The following is a 24,319-nucleotide window of genomic DNA, read 5'->3' on the forward strand; positions in this document are numbered from 1 at the left end:
CTGTTTTATGGCAAATGATGTTACAATAAAGTTCCATAATTTACAAGCTATTTTCTTTCTCGAAGCACCGATGAGCCTCTGAGAGAAAATCTCTCAACTTAAAAACAAAACCAAACCTTAATATTACATGTGTTCTCTTATAATAACTCCCATATACAGTGCTAGCATTAGACTGCACAGCTTTCTCTACCAATTGGGTTGATGCTAGTGAGCTTTTATTCAACCAATGAAGGCTGTGTCAAGTTTGTCTGGTCATTTCTCTAAGTTCCTAATGGTGAAAAAACAACTATACATCTCTGCAAATATTGACTGTGGTTGAAGACCTAACAGCATGAGGTTTGTGCAAGTAACAGGACAACCTCAACATGCAGGCCACAGTGTCATCTCCTTTCTCCCATGTGTTTCCAACCAGAGAGATGATTTTACTGGTTGGCCCTTGCACATCTTTGATGCCAGTATAAGGGCAATCTTCCATCCAAGCATTACAACCATGATGGAACTATTTTCCCAATCAAATACTTCTATAGGGTGGACACTATGAGAGTATCAAAACAATATAAATGTAGTAACTTCCGTAGAGCACAACTGCATTTTATCAACAAGAACTGTTCTATATACGTCAAGATCCAAGAATAAACAGGCCTGAGAGAGAACTTACCTTCCACGTGGCTGCGTTGCGCCGAAAGTAAGCAAACATTCGTGTGAACCAGTTATAGATTTCATTTAGTGTTAGCTGCTTTTCTGGCGATTCGAGAATGGCCTGTGAAGCAAAAAGTAACAGAAGAAGATAATTTATGGCCAAATCAGCAGAATCGTCATTATACAGTTTCTTGAAAATATAAAATAACTCTGATTCAGAGCTAAATCCTAAGAAAGGTTTCACAAAATGATCTAAGATTAATGGTTGTATTTAACAGTTCAATAGCAAAATTCAAAATGGAATTATCTAATTGTTTTGAGTTTTTATTTCTGTTTCCGTACAGAAATATTAATTTATTAGTCATTCATAAAGCAGAATCAAAGAGAAATGCAAAACATTTCACTAGCTGATTAAAGCTCAGTAATTATTTAGAGCTCAGATTAATTCTAGGGATCAGAGATTACTGTAGCTTGTGATAATTGACTTGCCATCTTTAAACAGGCTCATTTTCACTGTTGTGTGAAATGAATTTCCTAATAATCACATCGTATTGTAATACTTAATCAAAAGCAATTATGTTATATATTGCAGTTTTAAAAAACCTTATAGAAAAGGTTTCAGCATGCTTGCATACTAAACGGTTTTAAATCTACTTCATCAATATAATATACCCATGTACACGTATACCTTTTGATAAAATTCCATATGCTGTGTTATTTACTTACCTGCCTAATTAAAGATGCATATGTAAATGGTGGTCTAACTTCTGCGTTCTTATAAAATTCTTGGTTCTGCGCAATATCTGCTAAATGAGAATCATTGTCCTATTAATTATCACTTTTTAAAAAGGGGCTAGTCTACAAAAATTACAGATGACAACTCTACATGAGGCAAAAAATGGAGTATCTACCTGAAGAAATGGGCACGTTGTATTTGTCTGAGTACCGCCTGCGGATGGGTCCCACCGTATGCATGTTGGTGGTGGTGATGACAGAGGGGCCTTGGGTGACGGGAGTCAAGGGGGCAGTTGGGGTCGTTGGAGTATGAGGTAAGCTCTGTGGAGAAGCCTCTGATGCGGACTTGGAGAGTGTGACACTTGACACCAGATTCAGCTGTGAGGAAAAGAACACATCTTAGAAGACCTTCGGAAAATGGAGCAACCTAGGAAGCGCCTCACATTCACCTGGGTACTGTTGCTTCTCTAAGCAGATATGATTATAATCCACTAAAATAGAAGGTGAATTCCATGTGAAAGCAATTCACTTAGTATGCAGTAAAAGACATCTCTTGCAATGTTCTCCTTCCCAAAGGCTCCTAAATGTATGCTTCAGCTGCAACAAGGGCTTACCTACCCAAGTGAATTTGAAAAGTTCTGAGTCAAGACATTTCTTCAATCATGATTTTCTCGCCTACTTTTATCACCTACTAGACCTCATAAACCTCAAAGATGGAGATGGAATCCTCAACAACACCCGTAAAGATGAATATTTTAGGCAACACCAGGTGGGATACACTGGTGTTGATCTGAAGTGTCCCACAGAACTTTCTGCAATGTGCTAGCACAATTCAGGAGATCTTTTTGCTTTTCTATTAAAATTAAACTTTTATTTAATTTTAACGCATTTAAATTTAAAGAGCTCCATGTAGCTGGGAGCTACCATAATAGGCTACTCATGTCTATCATGAAACTTCATGGATGATGAGAACTACTGCAAATATGTTTGGCCTACTGCTCATGTTAGAAATGGTGGCAATGATCCAGTAAGCCATCATTTATTTCTATCAGCTGGCAGAAAATAATATTTAAAAGTTGTAGGTGTAATCTTCAATAAATTACATCATACAGTATTGGGATCTATTATTTAAAAAAAAATATTTGGCATATCCTGGAGTTCTGGAACTGTAAGATTTTTGTTGATTTTTTTCCTTCAAGTTTTGGATGTTCCATGACATGGAGAATAATCTGCTTCAAGTAAGGAAATGAATATTATTTATCTGAAGTAGAAGAAAATGAATGAGTACTGTTTTGATTGATCTTTATCTTTCTTACCTTCACCTTGAATTGTTGTTCTTTTAAGTACTAAAGGGGACAACCCTTTCCCAAAATTTGTTGGAACAGAAATATCATTTTAAGCCCGGCAATGCTGAAGAACTTGGTTGTTTTCAGCATATTCATTACACAGAATTGCTATTTCAGATGCACAGAGCCCACCCCCAAAATCCAAGAACATCGCAAAGTAGGCTTACGTGGTAACATTTTCTCAAGTCAGATTTCTAATCACTTACCATAATAAGTCTATTTCACCATCACTACAGTCAGTCTTAAGTACAAGGCAGTATTTGTGGAAGGTATTAAAAATGAGATTCCTTTGAGATCATAAAGAACATATTAAAAAAGAGTTCCAATATGTTAAGACGACTCAACCTTTACTCATGGTTGGGTTAAAAAAAAACAACCTGTAACAATCTTCTCTATCTAATATTTGGGGAAGTTCATAAAAAAAGCAATGACTCTGAAGAAAAGAAAGATCAAATATTGTTGGAGAAATACTAATGGAAAAATGTAAACACAGTGTTGGACACTTAAGCTGTGTTGTGAGCTTTTAGTTGTGCTTTCCTTTCTGTTTCCAGTGTGGAATGTTGACTCAGCAAACAGTGGCCCCCAATGCCCGAAAAGAACAAGCTATGGAGATATGGCACTGCCCTTACAAATGCCCCAGCAAGCTGGGCAGATGTCGTGAGCTGCTTTTTCAATAGTCCTGGAGACCTGACTTTATGACACACATTTGCAAACTTATTTCTAACACTTTGGAGTAACAGTCGCAGGAAGGAAGAGCCAAGGGGAAAGAGTTGGGGCTGACCTCTTCTTCACATCAGGACTTAATCACTGACCAAGTCCAGGAACAGTATGTATAAGCATCAGATCAAGCAAAGGGTCAAGGAAATTAGTGCATGAAAGGATAAGGCTAATAAATACACATCCTTTATAATTCAGATGCTGCTAGGCCTAAGAATCTCTTGGAAAGTCATGGGTAACATTTGTAAAAGTCATGTTTGAAACCACCTGCCACTGTGGGGTTTCACTTAATTCTCATACCACCACAGATACCGGCGCTGTTATTACTCATATTTTACAGATAAGCAAACTGAGGTTTGGCGAGATTAAACAACTAGCCCATGTTTCATCCTGGACCCAAAGTCAAACCATACAGTTGTGTGATTCTAGACGCTTTGTCTAATCTTCTTATGCCTGGTTAATGGGAAAAATAAATACCAGTTTCATTCTTCTGTGTGCTCATTTTTGGGAAGAATTCAGTGGATAACTTGTATCTCTGCTTATGAATGAAATTCAGTACATATTACTGAGTAAATATAAGGCCAGTGGTCCTATAATGAGGAAAACAGGAATAAAACAATTGCTGGCCTTGAAGTGCTTACCATCAAATGCAAACATCAGTTGAAGGCAAAAGTACATAATAACCACAAAATAATTCTAACTCCACTGTTTGTCTCTCTTTTCCATTTACAAGCATTACCCTAAACTTTGTGGCTTTTTAAAAAACGTAATGAAAATTATAAACACAAATGTCCTAAAATATGTATGCTCCTTTCCAGTTTTGGGAGGAAGATCACTAAGTCCACTGGGTTCTAGTTTGTCAAAAATCAAAACTCATGTAAACATTCAGCAAGTGGGCTGGGTGTGGTAGCTCAAGTCTGTAAGAGGATTGCCCGAGACCGCCAGTTTGAGACCAGCCTGGGCAACATGATGAGACCTCGTCTCTACAATAAAAATCAAAAAATTAGCCGGGCGTGATAACACGCACCTGTAGTTCCAGCTACTTGGAAGACTGAGGCGGAAGGATCACTGGAGCCCAGCAGGTCAAGGCTGCAGTGGCCATGAGTGTGCCACTGCACCCCAGCCTGGGCAACAAGAGTGGGACTCCAACTCAAAAAAAAAAGCAACAACCAAAAAACCATTCAGCAAGTGAGGGTCCACCTTTTGGGTGCTCACAGCTAAGAATAGACAAATCCCCACAGTAGAGTGTCATCAAATGCAAAAATAATTTGACTCTTGTAGCTTTTACAAAGGTCTTATCACTTGGACTATTTCTACCAATAAAAAAGGCAACAGGGAAAATGAAATTCCTCCAGGTCAGCACAGTCCACGAAGAAAGAGACGCAGAAAGAATTTTCTGGAGGCTTTTGAACATAGCGAGTAGAAATAAACACTAGGCCAGAAGAAAGCAGAGAGGGGGCTTACCAGGCTTGACAAATGACACCGTGATTCACACCCACTGCTGGGCTGTCTCTAATAAGCCACAGAGGAAGCAGCCAATCTCAGCTAATTACCAGATAAAAATGTATTGTAAGGACTCTAATTAGGAGACGCGGATGGAGGTGATCTAATGATTAAATGCTGCATTCGAGTGACCCCACCATCAATGTGCAGTGGTGCAAGATGTCACTGGAATATTTTGTAGAAACAGTAATTTTATTTCAAGGAGGGGAGGCAGTAATATTTGTAATGATGGCTATGAGGTAAACTAATTAAAAGACAGTTCCTAGAGGAAGAGGGTGGCTGAGAGCAGCTGCGCCCATTCCAAAACCAAGTGCCAAGTCTCAATAGAGGAGCTGCAGTCAAGTGGAAAATTTCTGCCTGACCTCTGCCCTTGCTATTAATTTGCAGGAAAACTAATGACACATATACATATTCCCACAAAATTGTTCTAATTGCTAATTTGCCAAAGGAGCCCAGATTCCAAATTAAACATGACTGTGGCCTGTGAGGGAAGGAAGAACAAAAAACTGTAAACTCCAAACAGAGGGTGCTTTGCCACACAAAATCACTTGAAGGCTGAACCAACAAGTTAATGAAATGTCAACCTTGTCAACTGGCATAGAAGTTTCTTAACTTTTAAACTTTTGTTTGATGATCACATGCTTGTCTTGAGGAGAAACGATCTTCGTAAGGGAAGGCAGAGAGAGAGAGAGAGAGAGAGAGAGAGAGAGAGAGAGAGAGAGAGAGAGAGAAAGAGAAAAGAGAAGGATTCAAAACAAGCTCTGTGTTCAAACTAAACCTGCTCTTTTAATTAAGGTCTCGCTGGAAAAAGTGGCCCAAAAAAATTAATTACAGACTTAGAACAGAAGAGCAAATGGGGAACAGTGTGGGTTTTTGCTGTAATCTTGAAATATTCATCTTAATTGTAAACTATTAAATCTTAATATAATCATCAATTAGAAATGAAAGCATATGTGCTTCATGTTTCTGATTGTAGTTAAGGTTTTTAAAAGATAATTTTTTCTGGGGCATGGAGCAGGAAGGGAATGGGCTGGGAAGTTTTCTTTTCCTGATGGAAAGCCTATTTTTCTTATTGTGTTCATTTTCTATTTAAAAAGAAGTGGCTATGTTTAGAAAAGTCAGTAATTCTGATATTTTCTACATGGCAAGTTTCCATCATGTGATGATTTCAGCAAAGATAATCTCTTTGAAACTCTGGCCAAAAGTTAAATTCTTATGTCACTTAAAACTGCTGTAGGGCTTTATTTTTTTAATTTATAATTTATAATAAAAGCATCGTCTTTTCCCTCAGTTTGGTTACAGAAAGACCATTCTGGAAATCTTAGCCGTCAAAACTACTCAAACTCTATCAGCTACCTAATACTCAGCTTAGACCTTAAAAAAAAAAAAAAAAAGGAATCTTTAGTTTTAAACAGTAATCTCCTCAGCCGTTTAAAGATGATGAGTCACTCACATTTTGAAAAAATAAACAAACCGCTGATGTAAACCCCGGACAGAAACAGACTTGTTGTGAGTATTCCCATAAGAACTCATTTTTATTTTTGTTTGTGCTCTTGTCTCACATGAAAACAGATTCTGAGAACAAAAGACAAACCTGAAACCCAAACACCAAGGGACGTGACTGCATAGTAGGACTTTCAGGCTCACAGAATTCGTTTTTCTGCTGCTGGTTTTACTGGCCTGAGTGGGCTCCAGTCCTGCTTACTGCAGGAGGCAGCGTTTCTAGGCATGAGTCACTGAGTTCAGGGACGGCCTTTCTGAAGCTGAAGGGACGTTACCAGACCATGGGGCAGGCAGGACAGTGGGTGGCAGCTGGAGGCCTTTGTTGCAAGCCTTTGCTTCCCTTTACTACCTCAGTCTGGCCTTGTTTTAGAGACGGCTGCTTGCAGAGGGCACTGACTTAGAAGGTGGCGTTACTGGAAGTGATACTAAAAGCAAAAACAAAAAAAACTTGAGTTGAGTGGGGAGGGGGCTTATGAAAAACAGTATATAAAACGGCTTTTGTGTGTTGCGCCTGAGAATCCTCTTTTATGACTGCCTAATATTATTTCTCCAACTCTAAAGCAAGGCTCCAACAGTCCAAATGATCCTTGAAGAGTTAAAAGATCCTTTTTTCAGAGGGGGGCACTTTGTTTTCATAGGAGCTAAAAACTTTTTCAAAACAGTCCTAATTGCTATGGTTAGAGCAAAAGAAAACGTGTAAAAGGAAAATCTAATACTGTATTTCATTCCAAATATCCCAGTTCCTGTAAATGTTTTATGAGATTTTCATAAAGAGGAATATACTACCTACACTATAATTACGTGCCCACCAAATCTGAAAGAATGTGGTTTCTCCAGGACCAGTTGTTCTCTGATCTATAGGAATACCCTAAAGCAAAGCGTACCTCTCATGTACTCCATAGTATAAAATATGATTTGCAGTGTTTTTCTGACATAATGATACATAGTGAAAAGCATTTTTAAGAAATCCTTAACAACTTAATATAGCCATAACAGACAAGTTTCTTGTTGTTGTTGTTTTGTCCTGTGTTCCTTGCCCCCTCCCTCCCACAAGGAAAAATCGCAGCAAATTCTCCATGGAGTAAGCACTGAGATGTTAACCTCCAAGCGATACATATGGGTGTTTACTTTGAGAATGTTTATGGAGTTTGAAACAAAAGAATATCAATCACTTTCATTAGGGCAGCTTACTTTGGTCTTATTGTTTTGCTTTTGCTTCTCTTTCCCTGGGAAGAAAAGAATCTTTTAAAACTTAAACTACGACAAATCTGGCCATTCTAAACGTAAGTCAAGAACTGCCTTTCTGCTCTATGTACCTGACTGCTAGAACTGACTTACAGCTGCTCTCAGAAACTTTTACATATCCTTTTCCACGCAGGGCTTAGCCTTAATAAAATTAAAAGTATGAAAAGCTTATCTTAGTTGATCTTGGCTATTCCTTTCCTTCCTCCACACTGATCCTCATAACCCACCTGCCTCTCCCAGATCCTTTCCTCAGAGACACACAAATACATGCAAGCCCCTCTTCACCCAAAGGAAGACCCATGAAACTGACTTCTTGTCCTTTCTTCCCACTCATCTCTGTGGTTTCACCTCAGACATCACTTCTTCCAGAAGTCTCCCTCAACCCCACCATTCTGGGGCAGTTGTCCCTCTATTACTCCATGGCAGAGACAGGTCTCTCTCAGCTGACCACTCTGTGTTCAGAATGTAGTATGTTCAATCAACATTTGTTGATGAAATAGTTTTATCTTATTTTAGATTGGAACACACAGTTTATCTAGAAAGTAAATTGGAGAGAGAGAGGAGGTAGGGGACGGGACCAAAGCTTAGGAAACATGGCAGCCATAGTTCTAAGAGCCAAATGGCCCGATCAGAGTTTAGTAACGCAATGATTTTAAATGCAGGAATTCCCTTTCTGAAAACAACCTACACTTTTGAGTCTTGGGTGTAATTCTGAAAGTGTTTTTTTTAATTTTTTACAGATTTAAAAAGATATGACAGCAAGCACGAAGAGAGGCTAGAGAGTCTAAGGGATAGGAAGCCTGCAGGCTCCTGTCTCAGGTTACCCATATGCTTTCTCCTCAGAGTGGGCCGAGCTCAGATCCAGGTCTAAAAACTTGGGTCCCTTCCCGAGATGAGCAGATCCTCTAACTATTCAAATCTGAAGATGAGCTCTACAACCGGATCCAGAGACTGCATCTATGAGCTGATGTCGGAACAATCCAAGAACATTTTAGCAGTTTCTTTGATGCAATGAAATGGGGAGTGGATGGAAGATTAGATACAACAAATGACACTTACCACCCAAATGGCATTTAGTGGAAAGCAACATTTACAGCAAACCGTTCTATCACTTAGTGACTAAGAATTTTAAAATAAACATGAGGTTTCTTTTACACAGAAATGGAAAACAGAAAAAACTTCATAAACTTACTGGCAACAGTGTAACATGAAAGTCCCTATCTATGGTTAGATTTGAATCCCGGTGACGGCTTGTTTTAAATCAAAGATTCTAGAAGGATACTCAATTCAAACAAACACCACACATTCTATTACTTAGGGTGAAATAAATTAATTTCAGGCTATAGGGAATACTTTGCAAGTTAGAATCAGATAGCTCAAGGTCCCTAAAGTTGAAAGCACTCCGGATTTGCTGTATGTGTGTGCCTTTTTTTTTCTCCTTCTTTCTTTTTGGCAGGGAAGTGAAAATTTATGCAAAACATTACACGTCTACCTTTTATAATTAATTTCCCAATGCCTCACCTATACATATTTTAATAATTCCTGATTTATAAGATGGTATCTATAATAAAATTTTCTATTTTCCAATAAATGAAAAGAAGGCAGGTTCACTCCGACAACAGAGTGTCACACAATATCTACTTGTCAGGCACCAATTTTTACTTCTTACATGTAAGTTAAAGGATAAGGAATTTATAATGCTGCCTGTGAAGGGAACCACTTTTCATACACAAATGTGATCTTTTTTTTTTCAAAGGGTAATACAACAGTACATTTACATAAACTAATCCAAACAATCTATGTATTTGACAATGGCAAACCTCACACAGACGGCCTATTGTTGGTTTACATCTTGGAGTTCTTTATATTGGCTTGTAGCGCTGCTCTAGCTGTCAAAGGTTTGACTTGGACTCTAAATAAATGGTTATAGAAGTGCTGTGCAGCGATATTGGACTTCTTTGCAAAAGAAAACCTGCTGTGTATGAATTCAAAAGCTATTAATTTTTCAGTCAAAAATATTCGTGCCTATTTCTTTTAATAAAGAAATACTGTGCTCAGCTACTAAGAGATAATGTTGACTAGTGGTAGAGAATTTTCAATAGAGCAGTTAAAAATAAATTTAGTAGGAGGTCCCCTTCAAAGTTATAATTTTCTAGAATGTAAAACATTTTTTTAAATACTAATCAAGACAAACCTTTCTTTCCTGTTCATTTCCCCCCATGGCTGCTTTTCCCTGTTTACTGGCTGCTTAACATTGGTCCACGTGGAGATTCCCAAGGGGTCTTTTGTGGCCCCTGTGGGCTTATGTACGTGGTGCTCCCTGGCAACACCCGGCACCTTCACTCGCCAAGCGCCCTGCAAGGTTTGGCAGCTCCTACTCTTTAACAATCCCTCCTTCTCGCAAAGCACCCCCAAATCCAAAACAAGTCCATGCCTAGAGTTCTGAGTCCAGCCATTCTTTTTTTCTGAAAGAAAGAGTCTCGCTCTGTCACCCAGGCTGGAGTGCAGTGGCGTGATTATAGCTCACTGCAACCTCTAAATACTGGGCTTAAGAGATCCTCTCACCTCAGCCTCCAGAGTAGCTGGGACTGCACGCACTGCCATACCTGGCTAATTGTTTAATTTTCTGTAGAGATAGGGTCTCGCTATGTTGACCAGGCTGGTCTGGAACTCCTAGGGTCAAGTGATCCTCCTGCCTTGGCTTTCCAAAGTGCTGGGATTACAAGCATACACCACTGCACCTGACCTTCTATCATTGTTTTTTAATCCATGGAGGAAGGAGGAGATAATCTTCTACAATACTGAATGGCCTGGCTGTTTTTGGACATCTCCAATCCTGTAGCCACTTACTGTATAATACATGGAAACTAAGGACTCTTTCCCAGTAAAAATGGATGCGCGAAGTGTTTAATGATTTTATGTCCTATATCTCAGTAATGTGTTCTGTTTCAGACATTAATTTTGTCTGCCAACTGCATCTTGGCAGGCTACCATATTTGCTGGGTTAATAGTCTGACTCCGTTTTATTTCTATCACCATAAATCATACATATATGGGTGTATGTTTGCTTTATTTATAGAAAAAAATCAGTCAAAACAGATAAACCAATACTTTGCCATTATGCTGCATCATTGCATATTGATTAAAATTGCTGGTACTAACTATAGATTGTCAACGCTCAATTAATTTTCACACAGTGACTCCAAGCAAAATCAAATAAAGGCAGTGTACCTTTAAATTTTACAAATCTTAAAATCAAGAAGCAAAGCACTGTCTCCATTTTGAATAATCAGTAAAAGCTACTAGGAGAATTTTAGAAATACAAGTATATGAGAAATACAACTGGTAAAGAGATCAACGTCTTATAAGAAAGGATGTCCAAGACAAAATTTTGGGTTTGGATACCATTCTTCTACTTTGATATTAACTGCCTGTGCAGAGATGTCACCCTTCAAGGTCCAGTAAAAGGGAACAAGGCAAGAAATAGGAGATTCTTAAAAATTAAATGCAATTTCAGCATGGCACATTTGGTCTCCTAACTGTGAAGGAGTAATTTTCACTTCAAACTCCTTGGTAACCATTAGACGCTCTCTATCATTTAGCCTCTATCCTGAAAGTGTGTTTTCTCTTTCCTCTGTTACATTCAGCTTGGACTAGTTCTCGCCCCTTGTCTCACACAGTACCATCTCTCAGCTTACCCAGGCTGAAATGCCTCTTTCTTCTGCTGTCATGGTTTGGCAGTTTTCTCTGTGTTCCTACCATTCAGAAAGATTTCCTTTTTTCCAGAGAGCTCCTGTAATATATTTCAGCACCTTGGTTTAGCACCAACCATTCTGTCTCAAAGAAGAGCTGATTGCTTGGGCCTGTCGGGCAAGGACCCCGTCTGAGTCACCCTGTATCTCCCCAAATGCCTAGCACACTGCCTAGCACACTACCTTCATAAAAGGTAACCGGAAACAAGCGATTGAACTTAAGGCCTTCAACACTCAAGTCTGGAATACTACAAGTGTCATCTTCCCTTTGGAGTAGGATGAATACTCACAGGCTGAGGGGCGGCTTTGGGTTCTGTAGACTTCACATGCAGATGGGTCATCATGGCTTGCAGGCGTTCTTTGTCTTTTGCAAGCTAGCAGGAAGAAAATGCTTTGTTATTTATCTGAACAAAGATGCATGACTCTTTTAATACCCCAGATGAGACATATTCCAAAAGAAACAATGGCACTATAGCACATGACAAAATCATTTTCATTGCTTAATTGTTTTTGAAATCTCTATGACCATGGCCAGAGTCACTAGAAGTGTTGGTGTGAGACACAGGATGAATTAGACTTTAACTGGCAAGTTCTAGACCTACCGGCACCAAGGAGTCCCATGTAACAGACAGCTTAAAGACAGATGTGAATCATGCCTATTAACCAACCTTATTCACAAGGAAGCCAAAGGAAGATGAGCTAGGTAGCTAAAACTCATAAATTCATCTGTTGTGGTTATGGAAAAACTCCTAGACAGATGGATATATTTATGCAAAATTAGCTTGATCTTTCTTAATAGGTAGGCATAGATTAAGACAGTGCTGGCAAATGATATTAGCAGGGCAGGAGCAGGCTAAAAGAGATGACAGGTGCCCATTTTCAAATGAGCATAGAATAAGCTTATTCATTTATTCAATATTTGAGTACTTGCTATGTGCTAGTTTCATCTTAATAACTTTAGTGTGCATATTCTATATAAAACTATCTTCTGAAGTCATGGGAGTTTCTAATTGGATATACATAGTAGGCACTCAAATACTACTTACTGGAAGCTACATCCTTTATGTTTGCCTAGGACTGCTTTGCTTTTTGGTTGTTTAAGTTGGAGTCTCACTCCGTCGCCCAGGCTGGAGTGCAGTGGCATGCTCACAGCCACCCCAGCGTCGACCTGCTGGGCTCAGGCGACCCTTCTGCCTCAGCCTTCCAAGTAGCCGGAACTATAGGCGCGTTACCACGCCTGGCTCATTTTTTGATATATTGTAGAGATGAGGACTTGCCAAGTTGCCCAGGCTGTTCTCGAACCCATGGACTCAAGCAATCCCCTCACGTCGGCTTCCCAAAATGCTGGGATTACAGGCTTGAGCCACCGCACCCGGCTGCCTGGGACTGCTTTGACACAATGGTATTTTTGATAGACCAAGACAGTTGCACATAGGGAACACATAATGATTACTTGTGGCATTTAGGAAAAATGTAAAAGAAATTAATATATGAGAGAAAGAGAGAGAGAGATTATGAGAATACATAGTTTTGTTTCAACACATCAATAGACCATTTTCCCAAAATAATGCCTTACACTTGGAAAGGCGCTCAATTTATCTATGTCATACAATTAACTGTATATCATTTAAAAATCATTTATTTCTTGTGAGTCTAAAATCATACCAAAATAAAAAAATATTCCCTGCATTTTTAAATAAAGTTATTTTCTAAGTGGGGAGGGGCTCAAGAATTGGGGCAGGCAGAGAAAAGGGAAAGGGTACAAGAGGGAGAAGAGAAGAAGAATTTGGCTTCTCCTAACTGGATGACTCAGTCTTAAGCCGTATCACATTTGACTTTTTTTTCTTTTTATTCCCTTGTGGTTCAGGGAAGAATAAATTAAGGAGAGAGAGAGAGAGAGAAAAAAAGAAGCCTTACAGTGTTAGCATTTATCTTTCAACAAACAGGAAATGAAAATGATACCATACTAGAAGTCACTTTATGTTATTCATCCTCTGTTCTTTAGTAAGTTATTGAACAGCCAAACTAAAAGATTCTCTAACACATAATGCTAAAGGAATTTAGTGTTCCAAAGTGGCTCAGAACAATTAAAACATTGGGAATGGCATTTTTCTGGAGTTATTTGTTTTTTTTATCTAAGTGTCCTACAGTTTTTTGATGTCAAAGTTAAAAATATTTTTAGATTTTTAAAAACAATATCTTGTTTCAGGGATATCATGGGGCAGGAGGAATTAAGAAATTAATTGTCATTTTTTTAAAAGAAAACAAGAAGTAGTCTGCTATACTGAACAATACAAATTAACGAGTGAGAGGTAACATTTACCAAAAAGCCTGCTGAATATTAATTGTGACTTAATTTGGGGGTAAATGTTGTTGATGTAGCAATTGCAAAGACTAAGTTTAGTAAAAGGAAAATCCAAACCCCCAGCATCAAAAGGAATCAACTCCATATTCCAACCAAAGGCCTACCACGCTGACCTTTTACTGGTCAAAGGTAGTAATCCTAGGCTGCAAACCCATACCTAGAATTTGGATACTAGTCACATCTATCACCTTAGAGGTAACTGCCACAGGGAACATCTTTATAGTTTTTCCATGAGAATACTGCTGAGAGGTTTTCATCCATTTTGAGAATTACCCAGGAACCTCAATTCTATCACTCTAGTTATACTTTTCTAAAAGTTGGGCAAAGTTATGTGAAAAGGCAAAAAATCAACTTTCTGCTTTTGTTTGGTTAGTGTAAACTAATATGTAATATCATACTCTTGGATAAGTTTTAGACTTTTAATCAATTCAGCTCTAACACAAACTGTTTTAACAATTAAAAAAAGAAACCTGCCAAATTCACTTTTTGTTGTTTTAGTCAAAAAAGCTAAACATTTACACCTATTGAAACCACATCCTCTCTCTGTAATGGCTGTCTTGCATTTATAATATTAACTGGTCCTTCAAAAAGCTTTCACATTCTTTACTACTTTTTATGCCATCATCCCATGAGCTCACCAGCCTCATCAATTTTCACAGCATCCTTTCATTATTAAGATGACAATATAATCATTTAATATTACCAAGTATATTCCAGCATTTTCTCTAAAACTGTGAATCTCATGAAAAGCAAAGAAAAGGAGGCTAAGAAATTCAATCCAAAGGTCAACTAAAAATTTGTTTGACACCTTTTTTTTTAAATGATGGGATATCAAAAGGGAATTACTCCTCTAAAAGCTTTCCCAGTGGGTATGGAATGAGTATCTGGCATAACAGGAATGACAACAGGCTACATACACATTAGAGGAAACTGCTTGTGCAGGAGTCATTCTAATTATCAAGTCTGTTTATCAATTCTGTAGAATGACAGCAGACTGAAAATGGTTAAGGGTGTGGGCACAACAATCTCACTGTGCTGTGTTCAAATTCTAGCTCAGTGACTCTGAGCACATTATATAACCTTTTTAAGTATTTAGTTTCTCCTTCTAAATATGGAATAATCATCTCTGAACTCTGAAGGGTTGTTCTGAAGATTAGATGAGCTCCTGCACATAACAGGCTTAGCAAAACGACTTTATGAATGTTAAAAAATGTTCTAATGTTTTTGAAAAGAAAAGTGAAATCAGTATAGTCTATCTAGACTTCTACTGGCTGAGTGTATGTTTGGAATCTGGATCAGCATAACAGGGGTTCAATGGAGTTTGCAGCTGGGTCAACTGGGAAGAGAAATAATTTTGATCTTTTAAAGAATGAAACAGAATGTATAGAACAGATGAATCCCGCTTCTTACGGATTTATGTCTTCGGTTATTAATGTGTCTTCCTCTCATCCTGGGCATACCCCCCCCAGATCCCCCCACCACCCCGCCTGATATAGGTCATCCCCTCTTCTATTACCCCTGGTCTCAAATAGGTTTCAGATAGTCCAGGCTGGGAAAGATCAAAATGTGTGTGTTGCACCAGACCCACTGATCAGTGCCGAAGGCGAGGAGCTCCATTCAACATTCTGAAAGATACAAACTAAGGAGATGAAACTCATTCTTTTAGCAGAGAAGAGGGAATATAGTTTTGGGTTCATTTAACATCATCATTTTCTATGTTGTCAGGAGGACTAATCATTTTAAGGCCAATTTGGCAGTTCTCACTCGTGGGAAACCAAACTCTGCTGAAATAAATGAAGGGTTCTGTATGTGTAAAAATACTAGAATTATTGAGGACAGATAAGAAGAAGGGGCCAAGACACTCATGTGATTTCACAGAGGCAAAGGTTGTGACTATTTCAAGTCCTCTAGTTCTACTCTCATGTTTTATAGTCGGGGAAACTGAGGCTCACAGGGAAAACATACCTGTGGTCAGGGAGCTGGGAAGAGGTAGAAATAAAACTAGAATCCCAGATACTTTCCTACACTAGTGTGATTGTAAGAATCACCTGGGGCAATAACTAGAAACAGATCTTCGTTGTCTCCCTTCCTGCCCCATGCTAGAATTACCAAGGCAAAACCTCCATGGGAGGGAGGGATGGGGATATGGAGTTTTAACAGGCACCTAATTTATGGGTAGGTGAGTTTGGAGTGTTTCCATTCAATAAAGCTCTTCAATTTTTTTTTTTTTTTTGAGTTGGAGTCTCACTCAGTCGCCCAGACTGGAGTGCAGTGTCCGCTCCCGGCTACCGCAGCCTCGCCTGCTGGGCTCTGACAATCCTTCCGCCTCAGCCTTCTGAGTAGCTGGAATTACAGGCGCGCGCTACCACGCCCTGCTGATTTTTTGATTTATTGTAGAGATGAGGTCTCGCTGCCCAGGCGGGTCTCGAACCCACAGGCTCAGGCAATCCGCTCACCTCAGCCTCCCAAAGGCGCGGGATTACAGGCTGAGCCACTGAGCCCAGCTAAAGCTCTTCAATTTAATTGACTGGGTTTCACCTAAACTTGCTGAACCAACATTCCAAAGGAGGGACCTGGAAGTGGGTACTTTTAAATAAAGATCCCAAGTGTCCAAGTTAAATCAGGTGAGTGGGAGATACTACTCTCTGCCATAGATTTAGAATGTCTTAAGCAGTGGCTGTATAGGTTTCCTCAGTAGTTTTGTATACACTGATGATCCAAACAGATTAACTCGGTTTGGGCAGAGTGTGTCCAGTGACTTAGGCAGCACATATCCAATTACACAGGTCTCTAAAGTCCATACTATCAAGAGAAGAAACACAAGGGGAGGTGGGAGGAGGAAGTAGTAACTGGAAGGAGTAGAACTCAAATTCTTCCATCAAACTGAGCATTTACCAAATAATTATTTTTGACTCACTTTATCAAACTATGCTTTCAGAACTCAGCACCAGTGGAAACTTTTAAATGCTTTCTTTCACACCAGCTCCAGCATCCAGGTGGTGGGCAATACATGGCTCATTTCACCCCAATCGAAGAATTTCCCTACTTTTATTGTATTCTGTCACCATCTTAACATTCCTTACATGTTATTATTAAAGACTCTCTTGACATTTACAGCAGACGCACACTAATACTCAGTCATAGTCTAGGAATTCTAAATGCTCCCAGAGTTAGGAAGGATTTTAAATTGTGAAAAATAAGTGTCTTGGTTTTCAAAGAAGTATATGGAAGTGAGAAGCCTAGAGACTCTCTGCTTTTTCTTGGCTCCAGCCACAGAGCGGTACAATTTGAAGCCACGATGCTGTTAGTCTATACCCAATATGCTCTGGGATTGTGCAGGGAAAGTCAGGAGGCTCTGAGAAGCTGCTGCGGTTAGGACCTGTCCTGAGTATTGCCTTGAATGGGGAAAGGGGGATACATTACTGATCATCTATTTGCTAAAGTCTAGAAAGCTGGTGTGATTACAAATAGCACCACTAATGGTCAAGTACATGTTAAGTTCGTAGAGTAATTGATTTGTGTTAGGATTAATGTCTCCCTCTGCAACTGAAACTTGTGCACTTTTCTCCCTGCTGACATTTTCTTAGAACTTGCAATTCCTGGCGTAGATGATTTTGAAAGCCTTAGAGGGAGACTTCAGCATCACTGGGCTTCAGCCATTCTATGCTGCTGTGAACGGTTCAGGGGAGAGCTCTGCAAGGCAGAGAGGGACATGGCCCATAAGCCAAGTTTTAAAACCAGCATCAGCAAACCCCATTGGGCCATGATGATTCTGCCATAAAAGGAGCACAGGCTACAAAGGCTGGGTTAGCCTCCAGGCCCATGATTCACCATTGGCTTTGAACAAGTTAACCAGAACTTCTAAACCTCAGCTTCCTCATTTGTAAGGAGAGAGGGCACTGACAATTATTTCTTTCACTCTAAGAGGCAATGATTGTTAAGATCACCATAGATTTAGTAAGACCTTTCCAAAGAACAAGAAGAAACACTATATTAAACATGCTCATTAAATGTAAAATATGTACTGATTTCCACATTACATTTTTGTTTTTAAAGAGACTCTTAGAATCAAGGAAATAGGATGGGATCTATTCACAGAAGGATGGTGAGGATTCCACAAAGTTGAGGGTGTAAAGCTCCTAGCACAGTGCCCTGACACATTCGACATTCATGTGGTTTCTGAGCCAGATGTAGTAATTACAAGCAAAACGTGGGGCACTCAATAGCTCTCTCCCATAGCCAGTGGATTCGGGCTGGTCGGTTGGATGACCAACTCATTCCAATTTGGCTAGAACTTTGGCAGTTTTGAAACTGAAAATCCCAACTCCCAAAAATCTACTCAGTCCTAGGCAAGCAAACTGGGATAGTTGGTCAGCCTATTTCATGCTGAAAAGACAGACAAATTTTTTTTTTTTTGAGTTGGAGTCTCACCCTGTCGCCCAGGCTGGAGGGCAGTGGCACACTCCCGGCCACCGCAGCCTCGACCTGCTGGGCTCCAGTGATCCTTCTGCCTCAGCCTTCCGACAGATGAATTTTTAAAAGAACAATGTATTCTTCCACTATCCTTCTCCCTCATCCTACAATCTAGGCAAATTCTTCAGTGGCTCCCTTGGCCTGGATTGTCCTTGCCAACACAGCCCTATCCATTGTCACCTCCACAATGCCTCCCCTTGCTCTTAGAAACTGCCTGGCAGGGCAGTTAAAGGCATGTTAGTTTTATCCTTTCTACTGGATTGTATATTACTAGAAGAAGAGGCCACCTTACTTATCTGAATCCAGTGCTCTGAGTACAACAGGCGCTTGAGAAGTAGTGAATGACTGAAATAAAACTACCATAGAATAAAAGGCACGCCCCCTCTGCTCATATCCCCTGCCAGGCAAATCAACCTTACTTTGACTGACTCCTTGCTTGGTCAACACTCAATTTAAAAGGCCTACAGTCTGAGGGGTTGGAGGAAGCCTGTCCTGAACCCTGTCCCCTGATATAATGACATGATGAAAACACATCATCTCCAAGGTTTTCTTCTTTCATTCAAGACATTTTCATCTACCAGAGAGAATATATGACAATTTAGCGCGACATTACCTAGAACAAATTAAAACCAATACAGGTAGTCAGAAAAATGTATCCATACCACTAATACTTCAGCTCTCTAACAGAAGTAAATTTTGTCAGAAGATTCTTTTCTCATTGTCTGCTAAATTGGGTGGTTTCCCTTTTCCCCACAACGAACAGCGGGTGTTGAACTATCACGGAAGTTTCAAGTGCTTCCTTATAATCCTGGCCATGGCATTCCTTGGGCAGGAAATCTTCACTTTTAATTATTTCTAGTTCCTGTGTCTGTCCCTCTGTCTCAGTGAGGGTGGAAGGAAGGCTGTACATTTCATGACCTATATAAAATGATGTATATTGATTATAAGAACTTTCCCCCCTTCCAATTGTAACTTATCTCCTTGTCTACATATCATTGCAGAAGAATCTGTCAAAAGAGAATAACTAACGATGAAGTCTTAATATATTCCCTGGCCTGAAAAAGCCATGTCATTGATCCAAATCATTATCTGTGGTGTCTGTCTTGCTTAGGTGTCTATGTGTACAGTGTAAGGAGTGCACACATTTCTTGGGGTTTATAATGTTGGGCCCCAGGTAAAAATTGGGGTTAATTTCCATCTGGTCCATTGGTAAAATGTTACGAAATTACAATTGTCTTTCTAATAATGAAATGCGGTAAGAAATATTCAAAAAGGCTTAGAATGGCCTCCAAAATCTCTCTTTTCTTTTTGAGTTGGAGTCTTACTCTGTCGCCCAAGCTGGAGTGCAGTGGCCGCTCCCGGCCACCGCAGCCTCGACCTGCTGGGCTCCGGCGATCCTTCCTCCTCAGCCTTCCAAGTAGCTGGAACTACAGGCGCGCACTACCACGCGTGGCTAATTTTTGATTTATTGTAGAGATGAGGTCTCACCAAGTTGCCCGGGCGGGTCTCGAACCCGCGGGCTCAGGCAATTCACTCACCTCAGCCTCCCAAGGCACGGGATTACAGGCTGGGCCACCGAGCCCAGCTCCAAAATATCTTTTTGATTCCTCTTCCTTCTCAATGAGACCAGAGTACAACAAGACAATGGAATTAACCCATTCCTCTCTGTTAACAAGATGTACACAAGCAGTCCATTGCTTAGAAAACACTCATTATACATTTTTATGTATTTTTAAATTTTCCAACAAAGGTTTAAAAAATACTGGTGCATCTTGCCTTTTGTAATTGATAGAGCTATTAAAATTTTGGCTTTGTACATCAAATCATATTTTAAACACACAGGAGTAGGACAGTTCTTATGTACAGTGCTGATTAGATGGGTCTAAGTCAGACTCCATAACCTATCATCTTGATTTCTGCTCGACTGCCTGAAATCTCAATGTTAGAGTCGTAAAGGCTTTTCAGTTTGATTCAAGTGTAGAATCGTACAGATAGCTCTGTGAAGGGAAACATCTTTAGCCACTATTCCCTAAGGCTAACAGTAGTTATTTCTGAAAAAATTGCATCCAGTTCTTTAGGGAGGTTTGACCGATAGATCAGAGACACAAGGACCTTCCATTTTGGGTCACATAAAAGTTTTCTGGGCTTCAGATTCAAGGGGACCTGTAAAGGTGAGCGGTAAAGGTACACAGGATGGCACTCAAGTGACCTACACCAGTTTTGGTTACTTCTGGAGCTGATTGACTCTGCCCTCTGGACTCTCCTGTGGAATTCCTTTATCATGATCCTCTATATTAGACATAATGAAAGTCCATCGACGTATACTGGACGATCCAGTTTGAGCTTGCTGGGTTTGTTTTTACAATGGGACACACGTGTGGCCTCTCTCCACCAGTTCTAAACACCAGAGGCTAAAGTACCACTCTGTAGAGAGAGGTCTTGTGGGTCTGGGTTGTAGGGGGAGATTTCTCTTCATTACTCCTTGGGAATTGTTTAAACCTTAATCGCTCTTTCCTGTAGTGCGAAATGGTGCAAATGTTTTTCAAATTCAAGTTAATCAATGGTAATTTTATAATAGATTTTGAGAGCTACTTGGAGGTTCAGGTATTTCCTGGATTGGAAAAAGCCTTCTTTAAGAAAAAAAGAAATAGACCTTGGGTAAATCATGCCCAGGGAATCCCATGCAGAGGAGGTGATGCACCAGTCTGTGGTTGAGAGGATGGGAGACAATGCCACCAAGAAATGGAAATAGGCTGTTTGAGCACAAGCACATCTCTTTAAAGTGTTCTTGTTGCTGTGGGGACCTGATTGCCCTAATAACTCTGGTTCTATGGGCACAACGGCTGGTATTTAAAGTTATAAAGTACACTTCCAGGCAGGTACATGAAATGGCAAATTTGATAGCACAAACATAGAAATGCTGAACTTCAGAGAAATGGAAAGTCTAACAGTAATCTAGATTTCAGTTTAACTGCAGTGTTTCCTAAATGCACCCAAATGTGCTAGGATGGTAACCCAAAGCGACACACTCTAATCCTTGATAAAGGTTTCTCTTAACTCTACCTCAGGACAAATGTTCTTTAAACACTAAAATCTTTTACCATTTTCTTGTCTGTATCATCTGATTGAATAATAACCAATGAATGTAATCTATGTTGGATTGACCCTTTTCTGGCATTGAAATCCTCTTCTGAGCAAATTTCTGATATTTTCAAAAACCCAGGAGGGTCAACTAGCACTGCCCAATGAATGGACAGTATCACTGGAAAATTATTTTGCAGCCTATCCTTCCTTCTAGAATGGAAGAATCAGGAGGGTAACGGCATCTGTCTTAATTATTCTTGTACTTGGTAGTGGTGCCAGCAAGGTTCCTGCTATGCAACAGGTTCTTAGTTAGAAATGAGTAAGGAGATGAATGACTGACTTAATGAATGAATGAGTATCACTTATCCCTTGGGTGGGTAAGTCATGCCCAGGGAAACCTGTGTAGAGGAAGTGATACACCAGGAGAGAGGAGGAAGGACAACGCCATTGGGAAATTAAGCTAGACTGAGCACATCACATCTCTTCAAAGTGTTCTTTCTGCTGCAGGGACCCGATGGTCCTAGTAACTTGGGTTCTATGGGCAAAATGACTGGTGTCCAGTCATGACTCCCAAGGTCATGTGTTCAACATTATCTGGTCAGATCATCTTTGATTTAGGGCTGAAGGATGAAAGGAAATCTGTGAATAAACAAAATCTACAAATAAGCAAAGAATGCTTTGTCAGTTGGTACTACTAGAGTAGGCCATATCCACATGACTCACATTCTATGGGCACAATGACCGGTGCCTAATCATGACCCCCAAGATTGGCAAGCACTTTTCCTGTGAAGCTGCTGGTATGGAAACTTGACCCTTGTGGAGACTACACTGACTACACCATGGCGAAGATGGAAAAGGTAAAAAAGGGTGAAAAGACCTTTAGGTAGCCAGGAACCTAAGGGGACACATTGCTAATAATAGGATGCAGATGGTCTGTGCTGATCCTCTTGACGAGGGGTTGCTTGGAAAACTTCTGTAAGAGCCAGATACTAAATATTTTCAGCTTTGCAGGCCATACAGGTTCTGCTGCCGTTACTTGACTCTGCTACTGTAGGGCAAAAATGGCCACAGATAATGAATGGGCACGGGCATGGCTGTGCTAGAATACAACTCTATGTATGGACACTGAAATCTGAATTTCATAGAATTTTCACCAGTCTTAAAATATTCTTTTGATTTTTCCCCCCAACTATTTAATATGTAAAAACCTTTCTTAGCTCATGAGGTAGCTAGCCCCTGCTCACCAGAAGGACTCTAGTCATCACTCTGATAATACCCTCAAGCTTTGAAGAAACTGAACACACCAAAATTAGCCTGCCCCTTCTTCCATGACAGCAAACACCCCAGAGAAACATTATGAGGAACACTATAGGTAGCCACCACATTGTGACTTCTAGCCAAATCATCTTTGATTTCTATCACAAGTTGAAAAACCTGCCTTCAGTTTGATTTAGGGATGCAGGATGAAAGGAAATCTGTGAATAAATGAAATCTATAAATAATCAAAGAATCATTGTATCAGTCTGTATTACTTCTAGGCCATACCCACAAAAAAAAAAAGAAAGAGAAAAAAAGTTAAAGCTGCCAGGAGATAATCATTTGACTTACTGATGACAGTCTAGCTCTTTTTCTTCTCCTGATCTTTCTTTTTGGAGAATGAAGAATAATTAACCAAACATATACCCAGTTCTTGAGTATTTAACAGCGGCCAAAGACTCAGATTTGCAGTCTAGAATGCCTACTTGGATAAACCACGACGATAAACAAAACAATTTATTTTAGTCCAATTATAAGAATTTAATTAACTTTATCAAATAAATAAATGTAGAACTTGCATCACTTTATAAATACCACCACCAATACATACAAATTCAGGCAGCAATAGTCATGCAGCATGTTCTGTTGAATCCACTTTTTCCAAGGGCTAACTGTGCTTTAATCAGAAATGAACTCTGGGGGTGGGATAAATCTACTACTTTATTTTTCTCAATAAACATGCTGAATTTTAAAATGTTTCCAAAGAGGTAAATAAAAATTTGGGGACTTTTATGATGCACCCTTTTGCTATATAAAAATCATACTGTTCTAAAAAGTTTATATATGTAGTTTGAATTAAAAAAAATATTAACTGGCTAAAGAAAATAACTTTTGAGGAAAATCCTACTAAAAATGTAATCTGTCATAAAAGATGATAACTCATTTAAAAAATCCTTTCTATCCTGAAAAGTCACAACAAAAAGTTTAAGTGTGTTTTGGCTGATTTTTCTCTGCAACTATTTGAAGCTGTAAATGACTTAACTCAGTAAAATTCCAAATGTAATTATCTTCTGTACTTAGCCTAGGGCTCTCCATATATCTCAGCATTGCTGTCTTGCATACAAAATAGGCTTTTCGATGGCTGGTAACAATATAATGTACAACATTGTTTTAATTTCCCCTAGTCGGGTAACCTCTTGCCTACACTAAACCAGCCAGAGGAAGAAGCCACAGTGAGTCATCCAGCACTCAAAAGCATTTTGGAACTCGACGGCATAAATGGGGTTTGCAGGGTCAGGCTTTTGCAATTGTACATTTTAATAATCTCGATTTCTGACCCAATTTTTACTTTTAGAAACTAATTTTCTATTAATTATACCAAGAATGAAATTATTGTTAAAATATAGTAGCTTATCATGTTACACCCGGAAGTAGAAGCCACACTGGAAACAACTCTGTCTCTCACAACTGTGATCCCCAGGAAAATCTGCACAAGTTTATTTTCCCTAGTCATAAAATACACTTGACATAGCTCAAGGAATCTCCAAATACCAGATTTTACATATATATGTATATACATATATATGTATGTATATATATACATACACATTACAAGTATTATATATGTCAATATGTGTGCTTGTTGATTCAAAATGTGCACAGTGAACTCTCAATTATTCTCAGTGATGGAGAGAAAAAAG

The 24,319-nt window shown here is 39.4% G+C and overlaps 1 protein-coding gene across 7 annotated transcripts in view; it reads right to left on the bottom strand.

Annotated features, from left to right (window-relative positions):
- FOXP1 (forkhead box P1) overlaps nt 1-24,319 on the bottom strand; it is a 614,874-nt gene that overhangs the window by 21,015 nt on the left and 569,540 nt on the right. For all 7 annotated transcript variants that reach the window (XM_021714901.1, XM_008062851.1, XM_021714905.1 and 4 more), the window contains 4 exons: nt 11,731-11,814; nt 1,551-1,752; nt 1,366-1,445; nt 659-760 (listed from right to left, as the gene is read on the bottom strand). In XM_021714901.1, coding sequence (XP_021570576.1) covers nt 659-760; nt 1,366-1,445; nt 1,551-1,752; nt 11,731-11,814 — 468 coding nt within the window. The remainder of the gene's footprint in view (nt 1-658; nt 761-1,365; nt 1,446-1,550; nt 1,753-11,730; nt 11,815-24,319) is intronic.

Source organism: Carlito syrichta, unplaced genomic scaffold (genome assembly GCF_000164805.1).
Source record: "Carlito syrichta isolate Samal-C Ts95f unplaced genomic scaffold, Tarsius_syrichta-2.0.1 Scaffold305868, whole genome shotgun sequence".
NCBI lineage: Eukaryota > Metazoa > Chordata > Mammalia > Primates > Tarsiidae > Carlito > Carlito syrichta.